The sequence below is a fragment of the Watersipora subatra genome, chromosome 4 (assembly GCF_963576615.1).
Source record: "Watersipora subatra chromosome 4, tzWatSuba1.1, whole genome shotgun sequence".
NCBI lineage: Eukaryota > Metazoa > Bryozoa > Gymnolaemata > Cheilostomatida > Watersiporidae > Watersipora > Watersipora subatra.
In genome coordinates this window covers 5524573-5541354 of record NC_088711.1, presented here as the reverse complement: position 1 = coordinate 5541354, position 16782 = coordinate 5524573, and the positions used below count along the sequence as shown (strand labels likewise).

General features: G+C 33.2%; 1 protein-coding gene across 1 annotated transcript; it reads right to left on the bottom strand.

Annotated features, from left to right (window-relative positions):
* Positions 1 to 7277: 7277 nt before the first annotated feature.
* On the bottom strand, positions 7278 to 14081 carry LOC137393856 (lysozyme 1-like). The gene is given in 3 exon segments (XM_068080567.1): positions 7278 to 8011; positions 8480 to 8652; positions 14044 to 14081. Coding segments are annotated over 3 exon segments (423 nt in total). The 3' UTR covers positions 7278 to 7799.
* Between the last annotated feature and the right edge of the window lie 2701 nt (positions 14082 to 16782).

Genomic DNA, 16782 nt, shown 5'->3' with positions numbered 1-16782 from the left:
AAGACAACTCCCAATCCTAGCAATGCCATACGCGTGGGGTACATGTAATTATGATTATTGTTATACAGGTGGACTTGGATGTAACCGCCACCGAACGGCAAACACTCACATAATTATGCACTAACAACATTTCTGGTAGAATGTTGTGAGGTTTACTGCTTAACAGAAAATACATAACAGACTTGAAATATTTTATGCCTACGGTGTAAAGACAGAAAATCAGCTACCGGTATCTCTACTCAGTTGCTAAACACTTACTAGACATACCTGCCAACTCTCACGCATTGGGCGTGAGACTCACGCAATCGCCCCAAAGAAAAAATGAAGATGCGTGAGAAATGATTTCCATAATTTCCACAATTTTATATATACTATCATTGATACATCAATTGCCCCATAACCAAATCTCACGCATTGCCCCACTCTTGGGTTGGCAGGTCTGTTACTAGATAATAAACACACCATCGAATTCATTTGTAACCACACATTGAGCGCTCATTTCATTGCAAAATTTATAAAATAGTTCCTTAATTACTGTATTTTTATTTTATTTTTTTAATATATAATGTTTGACTGGAAAATAGCCAGCAGGCAAGAAGCGACAGTTGCTCACCCCAGTTTCATCCACAAAATGCTTGTGTTTTAATTCAAGTTTGGCATTTTTCCTGCTTGTTAGCCTGATAGCTGGGTAGAAGGGTGGGAGGCGCAGTGCATCTGGTTTATAGCCATTGTAAGTCAAAAAATAGACCGGGCTGCTCAATTTTGTTGACCAAGCAGTAGATATTAGGCTGTGAAAAAATGAATACCCTTTTCTATAGGTTAAAAAAACTAGACAGTCATATCAAGGATTGCTATTATGGACACACTCTTATAACCAGCAGTGGCTCAACTCTTAACACAATCAAAAGGAAGACAGTCAGTTGTATATGCTACCAAACATTACAAATTATTACCAGTACAAGATACATTGTACACACTGGCAGATTCATTTACATTATTAAAGTTGGTGCGCCTTTCGTTTAAATTTATTGCATGTACCAAATATAGGCACCTATTGAAATACATGTACTGGCCTGTGCTATAAAATGATATCAATGATATCAACATCTGCAAGGTTGTGAATAAGTAGCGAGGTATTTCATCTTTGCCCAAATAGCAGTGAATGTGAAAGGGTATGATCTTTTTAATCTGTATGCGCACGTTCGCACTTACAGCTATTGCAGATTATTCTGCGGAAAAATGTGAATTACGATGAATGGGAATAGTTTAACTTTGTAATCGTGGCAAGCACTAAAATTGCCATTCATTTTATTTTACCTTAATGGCTTCTTATTGTCTTAATGGAGGAAACACCTTGAAAATAAAATGGAAGTTCCTGCTCATTTTCTGGTCCTAGAGAAGAATCTACTAGTGTACCTAGAATATATTTTAGAAAGTTTGTCATGTTGGCTGAAAAAATCACTTTGGCTTTGGGGTCGCTTTGAAGAACTCAACTTTTAAGAAAATATTTATTTTTCATTCATTCAGTGACAATAGTGTTCGTCTTCATAGTATGGCGGTTCAATAGGGTCAACTATAAGTATTATTATAGAAGCAATCACAATAGTTACCAATATATAGAAGAAGAAGGCTCTTCAACACTCTGCTCTACATATGTATATATGATCAGAGTGTCCAAATTTGTGCAGACATTTGGCTCCTATAGGTACTTGAGGCATGACCTCTCGATGACCTCTCGATGCCAATCTGGCATTTTTAACCTAAGTTTCTGCTACGCAAGCAAATAAACAACAGACTTTTTTGTGGAAAAAATTGAGTCAAATTAACATTGAAGGTGGGCGCTTCACTTAACTTAACATAAAGCTATCATAATCAGTGCCCTAAACCAAGTGAAAGTGACAAGGAAAAGTTGAAAACTTGTTGATACAAACCATTAATAAACCATTAATACCGCAAATATTGTACAGCCATTAAATTAGGAAGTTATATTTAGTTTCTTATCATTTTGAGAAGCAAAAGAGTGAGTTTGGGGAGATATTGGAATGAATTAGAATGTTTACATATATTTTACGCTTGCAATATAAAGTAAACATTTTTGCAACAAATTATTTACGCTGTAGGAGCATCTACTGGAATTACAGTACAAGGGACAAAAATACAAAAGAGCTTTATATGAATGAGAAAAATTTATCCAGTACCTAATCAAATATTATTGGTGAATAAAAGCGCAACGTGTTTTCGATTTTCTGTCTGCTAGGTTATGTGAAATTCTTTGACATGCTAAACCCAGTTTGTATCCATGTGAAGAAAAAACTCATAAAATTAAAATTTTAGTGCTCGCTAGTTGGTAACTTGGTAGCTTCTAAAATGCATTGTTATAATGTAATGTTGGTGTATTATCAAGATTCGTGAGAGCCATCATTTATTTTTCAACCTGAATGCTTTTTGATTTTTACAGGAAGGCCATCACAAATACGTAAATTTTCACTGTCATATGTGTAGGTAGTAATATGATTTATATATACTTGTGGGTTATTCAATCGAGCCAAGCATGGGCTTAATATTTCATAAGTTTGAAAACTTTGTATGTAATCAGTAATTACTATGTACTGTTACTATTACTGTACTTTCTGGAGAGATACAAATGTACAAATATGTGGTTAACTCTTTAACTCTTTAACTCTAACTCGTTAATAATTCTGCTAAACTACCAATTAAAATCTTGCCAGACACAAGACACTGATTCCGTTGACCTTTGATGAAGGACATACTTGTAAATGTTAGACTTAACAGGTCAACACCGTTTGACTTGCAACAATTTAGGGTTGACAAAAAATGTTGAGGATGTATAGGTACAGATCTGAGTTCTAATTAAACTTCAATGAAATAGCAATTCTAGCTCACACATACAACTGTAGAATGATGTAACAGTTGACTTTATTGAAAATGGCTGACAACAGCTCCCTAAATGAATACTTCTAACTGTATTTGTCTAAAAATTTGTTGATATTTTAGTTTCATGCGTAACATCTAATATCTTGTAATATGTAACATAATGTAACATATATATTATGTTAATTATGATATAATTTATATTATAGTATATAATATTATATTATGCTTTATTATAATATACTATATTGTAGTATATTATAATAAACTATATTGTTGTACGTTAGATTTATACTATGTTAGTATGCTGGCAGACTCGTGCGCCATGAGAGATCATCATGTGTAATAACTATGAACACAATTATTCTTAGATATGGAAAAGCGGTCGAGTGGTACAGATGGTAGCGCTTGCGCTGGAATCCACATATCCCGACTTCATTCCTACGCTGCGTGGTGGAATCTGTTTGCTAATGCTCCTAGCTTTACTTCGGGCGGACGGCTCTTATTATAATAAAGACTACTGAATGTCTGTTGTTGTACGGGTAATAGAATAATTACTTAAAGGTTGACATGCAACAAAATTCACATCACGGTTATTTGGTAACAAAAGATTCACCATGTCTTACTCTGCTGTGTTGTAGGTGCAAAATATGTGGAAATGTGATTACAAGCTCTTAAAAGCTCAAAAACGAACAGGTCATTGCCGCCATCATGAAACTACCATAGATTAGAATCTCTTTTTAAAACCAGTAGCTGACCATTCTAGGGTGTTGACCGTAACAGTCCAACTTGAATTTGGTTATCAGGCTGCTGGAAGGTAAATGGGAGTTTTTTATATAGGAAACTTAAGAAAAGTTGGTTTGTAGGTTTAGCTTGAGCAGTTTTCTTTAGGCTAGGCAAAAGGGCAAGATGGTTGCTAATAGCTTGTTACAAGTACAAGTACAAGTTAGTGTGATAGGACCTCATGTTCTGATCATCAGAAAGGGGTTGTCTTCTTTTATCAAACTCTTTAATTGTGTAGACAATTCCTACTATAATCTAAAGTAGCTTTCTAGTTACCTAATACTTGTTGGGTGCTAAAGGCAACTGTGTGCAAAATGAGAGAGAATTAAATAGGAATTTATTAAGGAAGGCACAGGAGATACGGCGTATTTCACAAACAAAGGAAATAACTCAATGGACCTGCATTGTACACCGCCACTGGTGCAAGGGCTCGGCACACTAGACATAACATAGACATAACACTATAAATATGCATCAGATGTACAGGAGCTCAGCATACAAAGCTAAAAGAAGAACTAACAGTTTAAATGCTTCAGATACTACCACTAGTACGAGAGCCAAACATGGTGAGCTATGGAACAAGTAGCCTGATGATTATGTGCCACCACTGTTACTAGCTTAGGCATCAGGCACACTGAACAAAGAGAGGAACTCCTGCAGCTAACATCTACTAGGCAAAACACTAAAACAAGAGATACAAAAAAACACACGCGCAAAAACTCGGCATAAACATGCACAAGGCGTGTTCACTGGCAATACAGCCCGGCATACTAGACAAAGAGAAGCGGTAGGAAATGAACATGCACCAGGCCCAGCCATTGATACAGAGGTTCGTCAAACGAAAAAAAGAAAAATTTACCAACAGAAATGCACCAGATACCTAGAGGCAACTGGGTGCAATTATCTCTACACAGGTAACTGTGTGGAGATAATTGTGAGAGAGTGTCATTAAATGAATCTCAAAACACGCCCTTTGAGCTGATTTGAAGAATATACATTTTCCCTGAAAGTTGCAATGATGAAATTGTGAATTTGATAGATTCTGTGATGTGCTAAAATATGAAAAATCTGGCTGACTATAAAAATTTTCTTTACACTTACTGCCTCAAGCAGTGTTAGCCAAACTGCAGGGTGAAGGTTATACAAATATGTCAGTTAATATCCTTATAAGCAAATACCTCTTCATGAACAGATATGTTTCAAACTAAATAACTTTGCTTCATCGCTGGTGAAAGTCACCTGGTGAAAACCACCTTAAAGGTTGACTTGCAACAAAATTCACATTACAGTTATTTGATATCAAAAGATTCACCATGTCTTACTCTGTTGTGTTGTAGGTGCCAAATATGTGGGAATGTGATTACAAGCTCTTAAAAGCTAAAAAACGAACAGTTAATCGCAGCCACACGAGACCGCCATAGTTTGGAATCTCTTTCCAAAACGGCTCAAATGTGACGTAGTTGTGAGAGATGGTTTCTGTTTACACTTTCATGTAATCTTACCTTCTCGTCGAAATATTTTCACAAATATACTTCACGCATTCAATAAAACCATGTCTATTGTTCTTACGCGTCTGTTTTATCGTCAATGTAATGCTATCACTTTTAGCAGTGATATCTTATAACTTACCGTAAAAATTTGTTTAATTTTTTAGCCTTACCTCGAAGGAGTACATATCATTGTCTGATAATCCTGACGAGCCTGTTGGTCACCTGTGATAATCGAAAAGTGCTGCAGAAATTATTTGCAAAGTATTGGGTCACATGATCAGATTACGACTTGCCGCTTAGACCAGGTCAAAACAAAACTGTAAAGTAGCGAGCATCTATATTTGCTACGGGGCCTTCGGTAAAACCCGAAGTGTTTGTCATGAACTAGTGCTATGATAAGTTTATATAGAGCTTTGTATTGGCCTTTCAATTCACGTGAGAACATCATGTGACAAGACAATAACCAAATTTCATGGCTACGTCAGAGAAATAAAGAGATTCCAATCTACGGCGGCTTTTCGTTTTTGAGCTTTTAAGAGCTTGTAATCACTTTTCCACACATTTGGCACCTGCAACACAACAGAGTAAGACATAGTGAATCCTTTGATACCAAATAACTGTAATGTGAATTTTGTTGCAAGTCAACCTTAACCTTAGTTCATGGTAGTAGAAGTTTAATTTGATTTCAGTTGAGCTGTCCATTTAATTTTAAAGTATATATTGATAGAAAAAGCAGGCTAAAAACAAGAGCAGAGAAATATGTAAATTGGTCATTAGTATTTTCACATGATGCTGACGAGTCAGATGATGTTTTAATTACTGAATTATCACAAACTAGTGAAATTTAAAATTTTTCTACGCTTGTTAAGAGCAGTAATATCTTGTTCTTTTGTAGAAATACCAATGTAGAAAATATTTGTTTGTTGTAAAGGTAGGAAATGTCTCGAAGACTTAAAAGCTCACTTTTTAGTATAAAAACAATTTCTAAAGGTTTCAGACACCTTTAAACAAAAACTTCATTTGCCTACAAAAACTCATATATTTCATTACAAATAAAGAAAAACCAATCTATTTACAGCTTTTTTGACTTTTAAACATTTCCAATTTTTAAAGTAAATGCACAAAATGGTTTTATTTCATTCTGGCAAAGCAGTATAGTCACGAGTTAGCAGAAGACTAAAGAGATATTTGATATGTTATAGTAATCATATCACTGATGTAATTTCTGTGGTCCATATTTAGACCACGGCACTATTCATTCTGCACTAATAATTTGTTGCACAGAGTTGCAAGGTTATGCACATGAGAAATCTCAAGCGCTGCAGATATAATATTTAGCAATACTTACAACAGAACATAGCTGCTGAGCAGAAAGCAGTGACTATTGAAAATGCATTTTAAAGCTATTCAAAGGGTTCACATAATGTTTTTATAGGCTGGTAGTCATCTTGTAAGAGCAGGTAACTCCAAATTACAATTGTTACCAGTCTGTTGGTGCGACAATAGGTTTGTATTGGTTTAATTCAACATTTCCAGGCTATTCTAGATTTATCCATCTTTTGCCAGTCATTACGGTTGTAAGAACAGATAACTCCAAAAGTGCATTTGTTACTACGCTAGTCCCTTCCCAGTTGATATTACCTTCATATTTCTTTTGACGGTGTCTTTAAACTTTGATCTAGGTCTCCACTGATTGCAATTTTCTACTTTCAACACTTCTTGGAACAGGAGATCATAATTCTCTCGACACATCTGAGCAATCTCAATGTTATAAAATACAGGTATAACCCTGAGTAATGGTATTCCTACTTCTTTCAGTACCTCAGTATTAGTTATCCTGACTCTCTATGAGTTACAGTCTTACTACATATACTCATAGTCCATCAGTTTGCACTCTGTGGGCAGTCAATGGCTCAGTATTAGTAGTAGTAGTAGTAGTAGTAGTAGAGTCTGCTAGTAATAGTAGAGCTGTAGGCCTGTACCTCCTAAATGCTCAACTTGCAGCATAAATAAATATGTCTAGACACGTCTCATTCTTACCTGTTGCTATTTTATTGCTATCAGTTAAATTTATATGATGATCGACAAACAGACATGCCTCTTACACCCTTAGTAGGATGATGAGTAAATATTTTTTACTTTTATAAACAAGAATTGTTGATAGCGCACAACCACCTACTTCATAGCATCCCACTGGACATAAATCACTGAGAACACCAGACAAACATTTTGCGCATCCTATTCTAGAACATCCTTAAATGAAAAGAATCTTTTTTTTTAAATATTATCAAATTTTCATGTTATTTTTTATGTGATCTGATTTGCTTTTGTCAGCATTGGCTAGTGAAATAAGGTTGAGACCAAATCAAAATGGCACTGACAAGATTTGTAACTATTTAAAGTCATTTAAACCTATCACTATGAGGCCAAGTTCAAGTAGGTAGAATATAAACTTCTAGTATCTGTTGTGATCCTTAATACTTTGTTGTTGCATATCAACTGATGAGTATTACAATCATAGATATATAAACCTTTATATATCTATAATTACAACACAAATCCCATGACAGAGACAGCTCCATTTCAAAGGCATCTCTTTATATTTAAGTTTTCAACTTTTTACATTGAACTTCACTAGCATTTTTGATTCATCATTCTGACATAGATGTCTGTGTTAGAATTGCTGCAGCCTCTGGGTCCTCCATTGTGCAGTCTTCCAAAGTCTTGGCAGGTTAAATCACCAATACTCTTATGCAGATCGTTGGCACACAGTTTAGCATAACGGCTCATATAAGCTCTGATACATTTCTTAGCACAGTTGTCATCTCCTGCACAAGCTTGCCACGCTGTAAAAATAAGCAATCTCTTATAGATGTTCAATAAATTGCTAATTGAACTGCTCCAAGCTAACAAAGAGTTTCATAAAAACTCTTCAATGTTTTGAGGTAAACTTATTAACTTTTCTTGGTGAAACTTATTAAACTTGGTGAAAATAAAAGCAGCATTTTGAAAGAATCTCGATACAAGAGTAACACGGCATGTATTATTTCATATTATTTACTAAACACATATCTAGGTAAATCGGCTATAGCATTTAGCTTTCAAATGTAATGTTTAAATAAATGAAAAACTTTTGTAGTATGCAACAAAAATTGTAACAATCTTTTCATTCCCATAAAAAAGCTGATGGCTTCAATTTGTAAGAAAATTAGAAATTACATGGAATTCTTTTATGTAAATATTTTCCCATTTGTCTGGTATAATGCAATCAGCGCAATAGATATAAGTTGTGTTGCTGTAGAGTGTAGACTTACTGGAGCCTGGTCTATAGCAGTCAATCCAGTAGGGCAGCTTGATTTGATATTTTCCACAGGAGTTTGAATTAACATCCCAATTGCATCCTCGTCCTCCACCTTCAACCTGTCAGCATATTATATTAAAACAGTTGCTTCTCTCCAATATAAACTTCTCTCCAATATAAACTTCTCTCCAATATAAACTTCTCTCCAATATAAACTTCTCTCCAATATAAACTTCTCTCCAATATAAACTTCTCTCCAATATAAACTTCTCTCCAATATAAACTTCTCTCCAATATAAACTTCTCTCCAATATAAACTTCTCTCAATATAAACTTCTCTCCAATATAAACTTCTCTCCAATATAAACTTCTCTCCAATATAAACTTCTCTCCAATATAAACTTCTCTCCAATATAAACTTCTCTCCAATATAAACTTCTCTCCAATATAAACTTCTCTCCAATATAAACTTTTCTCCAATATAAACTTCTCTCCAATATAAACTTCTCTTCAATATAAACTTCTCTTCAATATAAACTTCTCTCCAATATAAACTTCTCTCCAATATAAACTTCTCTCCAATATAAACTTCTCTCCAATATAAACTTCTCTCCAATATAAACTTCTCTCAATATAAACTTCTCTCCAATATAAACTTCTCTCCAATATAAACTTCTCTCCAATATAAACTTCTCTCCAATATAGACTTCTCTCCAATATAAACTTTTCTCCAATATAAACTTCTCTCCAATATAAACTTCTCTTCAATATAAACTTCTCTCCAATATAAACTTCTCTCCAATATAAACTTCTCTTCAATATAAACTTCTCTCCAATATAAACTTCTCTCCAATATAAACTTCTCTCCAATATAAACTTCTCTCCAATATAAACTTCTCTCCAATATAAACTTCTCTCCAATATAAACTTCTCTCCAATATAAACTTCTCTCCAATATAAACTTCTCTCCAATATAAACTTCTCTCCAATATAAACTTCTCTCCAATATAAACTTCTCTCCAATATAAACTTCTCTCCAATATAAACTTCTCTCCAATATAAACTTCTCTCCAATATAAACTTCTCTCCAATATAAACTTCTCTCCAATATAAACTTCTCTTCAATATAAACTTCTCTTCAATATAAACTTCTCTCCAATATAAACTTCTCTCCAATATAAACTTCTCTTCAATATAAACTTCTCTCCAATATAAACTTCTCTCCAATATAAACTTCTCTCCAATATAAACTTCTCTCCAATATAAACTTCTCTCCAATATAAACTTCTCTCCAATATAAACTTTTCTCCAATATAAACTTCTCTCCAATATAAACTTCTCTTCAATATAAACTTCTCTCCAGTATAAACTTCTCTCCAATATAAACTTCTCTCCAATATAAACTTCTCTCCAATATAAACTTCTCTCCAATATAAACTTCTCTCCAATATAAACTTCTCTCCAATATAAACTTCTCTCCAATATAAACTTCTCTCCAATATAAACTTCTCTCCAATATAAACTTCTCTCCAATATAAACTTCTCTCCAATATAAACTTCTCTCCAATATAAACTTCTCTCCAATATAAACTTCTCTCCAATATAAACTTCTCTCCAATATAAACTTCTCTCCAATATAAACTTCTCTTCAATATAAACTTCTTTTCAATATAAACTTCTCTCCAATATAAACTTCTCTCCAATATAAACTTCTCTTCAATATAAACTTCTCTCCAATATAAACTTCTCTCCAATATAAACTTCTCTCCAATATAAACTTCTCTCCAATATAAACTTCTCTCCAATATAAACTTCTCTCCAATATAAACTTCTCTCCAATATAAACTTCTCTCCAATATAAACTTCTCTCCAATATAAACTTCTCTCCAATATAAACTTCTCTCCAATATAAACTTCTCTCCAATATAAACTTCTCTCCAATATAAACTTCTCTCCAATATAAACTTCTCTCCAATATAAACTTCTCTCCAATATAAACTTCTCTCCAATATAAACTTCTCTCCAATATAAACTTCTCTCCAATATAAACTTCTCTCCAATATAAACTTCTCTCCAATATAAACTTCTCTTCAATATAAACTTCTCTTCAATATAAACTTCTCTCCAATATAAACTTCTCTCCAATATAAACTTCTCTTCAATATAAACTTCTCTCCAATATAAACTTCTCTCCAATATAAACTTCTCTTCAATATAAACTTCTCTCCAATATAAACTTCTCTCCAATATAAACTTCTCTCCAATATAAACTTCTCTTCAATATAAACTTCTCTCCAATATAAACTTCTCTCCAATATAAACTTCTCTCCAATATAAACTTCTCTCCAATATAAACTTCTCTCCAATATAAACTTTTCTCCAATATAAACTTCTCTCCAATATAAACTTCTCTTCAATATAAACTTCTCTCCAATATAAACTTCTCTCCAATATAGACTTCTCTCCAATATAAACTTTTCTCCAATATAAACTTCTCTCCAATATAAACTTCTCTTCAATATAAACTTCTCTCCAATATAAACTTCTCTCCAATATAAACTTCTCTTCAATATAAACTTCTCTCCAATATAAACTTCTCTCCAATATAAACTTCTCCCCAATATAAACTTCTCTCCAATATAAACTTCTCTCCAATATAAACTTCTCTCCAATATAAACTTCTCTCCAATATAAACTTCTCTCCAATATAAACTTCTCTCCAATATAAACTTCTCTCCAATATAAACTTCTCTCCAATATAAACTTCTCTCCAATATAAACTTCTCTCCAATATAAACTTCTCTCCAATATAAACTTCTCTTCAATATAAACTTCTCTTCAATATAAACTTCTCTCCAATATAAACTTCTCTCCAATATAAACTTCTCTTCAATATAAACTTCTCTCCAATATAAACTTCTCTCCAATATAAACCTCTCTCCAATATAAACTTCTCTCCAATATAAACTTCTCTCCAATATAAACTTCTCTCCAATATAAACTTCTCTCCAATATAAACTTCTCTCCAATATAAACTTCTCTCCAATATAAACTTCTCTTCAATATAAACTTCTCTTCAATATAAACTTCTCTCCAGTATAAACTTCTCTCCAATATAAACTTCTCTCCAATATAAACTTCTCTCCAATATAAACTTCTCTCCAATATAAACTTCTCTCCAATATAAACTTCTCTCCAATATAAACTTCTCTCCAATATAAACTTCTCTTCAATATAAACTTCTCTTCAATATAAACTTCTCTCCAATATAAACTTCTCTTCAATATAAACTTCTCTTCAATATAAACTTCTCTCCAGTATAAACTTCTCTCCGATATAAACTTCTCTCCAATATAAACTTCTCTTCAATATAAACTTCTCTCCAGTATAAACTTCTCTCCAATATAAACTTCTCTCCAATATAAACTTCTCTCCAATATAAACTTCTCTCCAATATAAACTTCTCTCCAATATAAACTTCTCTCCAATATAAACTTCTCTCCAATATAAACTTCTCTCCAATATAAACTTCTCTCCAATATAAACTTCTCTTCAATATAAACTTCTCTTCAATATAAACTTCTCTCCAATATAAACTTCTCTCCAATATAAACTTCTCTCCAATATAAACTTCTCTTCAATATAAACTTCTCTTCAATATAAACTTCTCTTCAATATAAACTTCTCTCCAATATAAACTTCTCTCCAATATAAACTTCTCTTCAATATAAACTTCTCTCCAATATAAACTTCTCTCCAATATAAACTTCTCTCCAATATAAACTTCTCTCCAATATAAACTTCTCTCCAATATAAACTTTTCTCCAATATAAACTTCTCTCCAATATAAACTTCTCTCCAATATAAACTTCTCTCCAATATAAACTTCTCTTCAATATAAACTTCTCTTCAATATAAACTTCTCTCCAGTATAAACTTCTCTCCAATATAAACTTCTCTCCAATATAAACTTCTCTCCAATATAAACTTCTCTCCAATATAAACTTCTCTCCAATATAAACTTCTCTCCAATATAAACTTCTCTCCAATATAAACTTCTCTCCAATATAAACTTCTCTCCAACATAAACTCCTCTCCAATATAAACTTCTCTCCAATATAAACTTCTCTCCAATATAAACTTCTCTCCAATATAAACTTCTCTCCAATATAAACTTCTCTCCAATATAAACTTCTCTTCAATATAAACTTCTCTCCAATATAAACTTCTCTCCAATATAAACTTCTCTCCAATATAAACTTCTCTCCAATATAAACTTCTCTCCAATATAAACTTCTCTCCAATATAAACTTCTCTCCAATATAAACTTCTCTCCAATATAAACTTCTCTCCAATATAAACTTCTCTCCAATATAAACTTCTCTCCAATATAAACTTCTCTCCAATATAAACTTCTCTCCAATATAAACTTCTCTCCAATATAAACTTCTCTCCAATATAAACTTCTCTCCAATATAAACTTCTCTCCAATATAAACTTCTCTCCAATATAGACTTCTCTCCAATATAAACTTCTCTCCAATATAAACTTCTCTCCAATATAAACTTCTCTCCAATATAAACTTCTCTTCAATATAAACTTCTCTCCAATATAAACTTCTCTCCAATATAAACTTCTCTCCAATATAAACTTCTCTCCAATATAAACTTCTCTCCAATATAAACTTCTCTCCAATATAAACTTCTCTCCAATATAAACTTCTCTCCAATATAAACTTCTCTCCAATATAAACTTCTCTCCAATATAAACTTCTCTCCAATATAAACTTCTCTCCAATATAAACTTCTCTCCAATATAAACTTCTCTCCAATATAAACTTCTCTCCAATATAAACTTCTCTCCAATATAAACTTCTCTCCAATATAAACTTCTCTCCAATATAAACTTCTCTCCAATATAAACTTCTCTCCAATATAAACTTCTCTCCAATATAAACTTCTCTCCAATATAAACTTCTCTCCAATATAAACTTCTCTCCAATATAAACTTCTCTCCAATATAAACTTCTCTCCAATATAAACTTCTCTCCAATATAAACTTCTCTCCAATATAAACTTCTCTCCAATATAAACTTCTCTCCAATATAAACTTCTCTCCAATATAAACTCCATTCCAACACATTTACATTTACTAGCCGTTTACAAACGACTAGTTTGCTGTAAAGTACACATAGTTGTTTATTCGATGATGTCAAGTTTATTTTTAACTAACATACGCCTCTTGTTTTGAATCTTACTAGTCACTGAACCTTTCGTTTGCAACAATCTACAAAAATAAAATTTTGAAGAAAAGAGAAAAACACAACAAGTAAAGTACTATTTTTGCTGACTATCAAACATAAAAGCTGTACTTTTACTTCAGCTATGAAACAGGATCCCTTAGCGAATATCTTAGATTCTCTGAAATGAATATATATCTACCTTGCCGATGCACGAGATACAGCTGTCACTAATAGATGCAGATAAACCAAAAAGGAGACAAAGTCCAAAAAAAGCCTGTAAATACCGAACCATCATGAAGTCTGTCTGCTGTGTGAATGGTTCAGATGGTTCTCACGCTTTCTCATAAGCTTGCATCTGCTGTTTTTCCCACATTATCAGTGTCTTACTCATCTTTTGTACAAACAAATGACCTTGATATAGGTGATATCGAAGCTGTAAGGCTTTTGTTTGTATTATAATGAATCTAGAAATGCCTTAATTCTTCATTTTAATACAGTGAGGACATATGTGCAGTAGTCTATGAGAGTTTCTTGTGATCACTTGTAGCCATCAGCCCTCAAGGAAACAATGGAGAATATTGATAAATAATTTCAAAAGAACTTGTTGTACCGTAAGATATAAGTTAAAACAAACTGACACAAAGAGAAGAAGATGTGAGCATAACAAACAAAAACACAGGCTAAGGTACAGATAATAAAATAGGTAGACTGTGTTTCAAAATACATTAATTAATTAGGAAGGGGGCGGGGTCAGCAGAATCTTCATTTACCATGGAAGTATACAACGAGAAGCTCATAATAAATTCACATCAAGTTTCTCTACGCTATACTGCTAGTGCTCTAGATGGATTAAAGTCGCTAGTCATTCTAAGAGGGTAACAAGGTTCAATAGACATTTGGTGACACAACAATAATACTAGGTCCTGTATGTATGACAGCAGTAATTCAATCTCGCCAGAGTCTCCTCTCTATTACAGAGTCTCCAATATGCTTTCATCACTCGAAAAAATCATTGCATTCTTGTACATGACTAAGTATTGCTATTGTATTCAGAAAGCGGATCAGCTTATTGGTCTACAGACCTAACTATTACAATGTCTGAAAAATAGCGTCTGGACTGGAGATTTATTGAACGGGCTTTGTGAGGTTTATGGCGACGTCTGCTGATATTTTATTCAACTGGTTTGGTTGTTATCTCATCATGTGAATATGACAATTGCAAGCCTTATTACATATGTAAATATTTTTATAGCAAAACTTTCACTAGTCCACTTTTATATAAACTAGTACTCTGGCAGCCTAGTATGCTGTAAGAGATCGTCAGATGTAATAATTAAAATTATTCCAATATGCAGTGAGACAGATTAGTGCAGGTAGTAGTGTGCTGGACAACTAAGCTGAGTGTCACGAGTTCGAATTGTGAACGATGCACTTTTTTTTCTCAACCTTTAACTGCGGCTGTCAAACCTTCAAACCAAAGACTAGTACGCTGGCAGTATCATGTGTTGTGAGAGATCATCATGTGTAATAACTATGTGCACAGTTATTCCATGATGCTGCAAAGTGGTCCAGTCGGGCAGTCGGTAGTGAGCCTGGCCGCAAAGCCGGATACCAGAGTTCAATTCTTGTATGTCGCGTTTTTTCTGATCTCAAAGTGTAGCTTTGGACAGACAGACACGGCTCTTATTACAGTAAAGATCACCTTGACACTTCATTGTGCATCTTAAACTCCTGAGTTGACTCATTGCCTGAGCTGACCGCAATGAGACCAGACCTCTATTCAGTTACAGGAAAAATAAGGAGACAAGAGCGATCCCCCAGTCAGTGCTAGTTTAATGGTTAGAACTAAAGCTATATTTTACAGAGCTTTAGCAATGACGTCATATGGTCTTTTCTTTATACTTCATTTAAATTTTAAAAATTTGCTTCAAAACATGATATAATTGTAACAGCTTCATGTAGCATATGGCTTTGTCTGAGCCATGCCTAGAACTAACCTAATACATGTATCAGTAAAAGGCTGAAGTCATGTCTGCTACAGCTTATAATTAGACAGTATTTAGCTATGTCGGCACAAAAAATCTGTCATGAAATGAGTTTGCTGTTTTAAAAGCGATAAAAGCTTTTCCTTTCGACTAACAGATCTTTTGTTGTGCACGCAAATATTTTTTGCCATAGACCTCCGAACTTGCCAATGAGAGCTGCAACACTTCCTATAGTACAGTCTAGGTATTCATAGAGAACACAATCTGTTATTGCAGGACATTGCGCTATAACAAGTGTAAGTATAAATGGGACAGGAGGAGCAACAAAAGGTGGTGTTAAACTTTAGCAATGTGTACATGATGGAAGGTATATATCTTTGGTGCAATCATATTAAGAAAGGGTAATGAGCGAAAGTTTATTGGACTGGACAATGACTGAAAGAATCTTCAGCAAAAGAAAATTTGAAAATGTTATTTTTACAAAAACATAATTAATAAATAAAAATATAGAAAAGTAACAATCTAAAAATCTATATAAAAGAATAGAAGCTTTGCCTTAGATCTAAAGCTTTCCTCTGCATTGTCTAAAACAAAAAAGGCAGAACTAACAGGATGTTACAGAATTAACAGATGTACTGCTCTGTTGTAGTGATTATAACTTATGCGTACCACATACTGTACAGACAGTTTGGCTGCTTCAACTAACTAACAGGCTGCTGCTGAATACGGCCCGTTGTGATGACCCGATAGAATCAGCAGTAAATTTACTAGATTTTTATGTTACCTTCAATCAGTTGTACAGAAACAATCAGTTTGTGACTAAATACATGTATTTGTATTTAAAACTTCTGAGCTGATTAAAAAACAGAAATTATTGTTTTTTATCGTTTACTTTTTATATTTAGTCACAATCAGTTTGTGGCTACCTATTACCAGACTAGCTGAATTCAACATAAAAATTTATCAAATTAATAGCAGCTTATACTAAACTATTTAAAAACTTTGGAAATGATTTAAAAAAAGATTATCAATTTATCATTGCCAATATTTAAAGGTACTGTTGTCTTTTATTATGGTTTCTATTTAAAA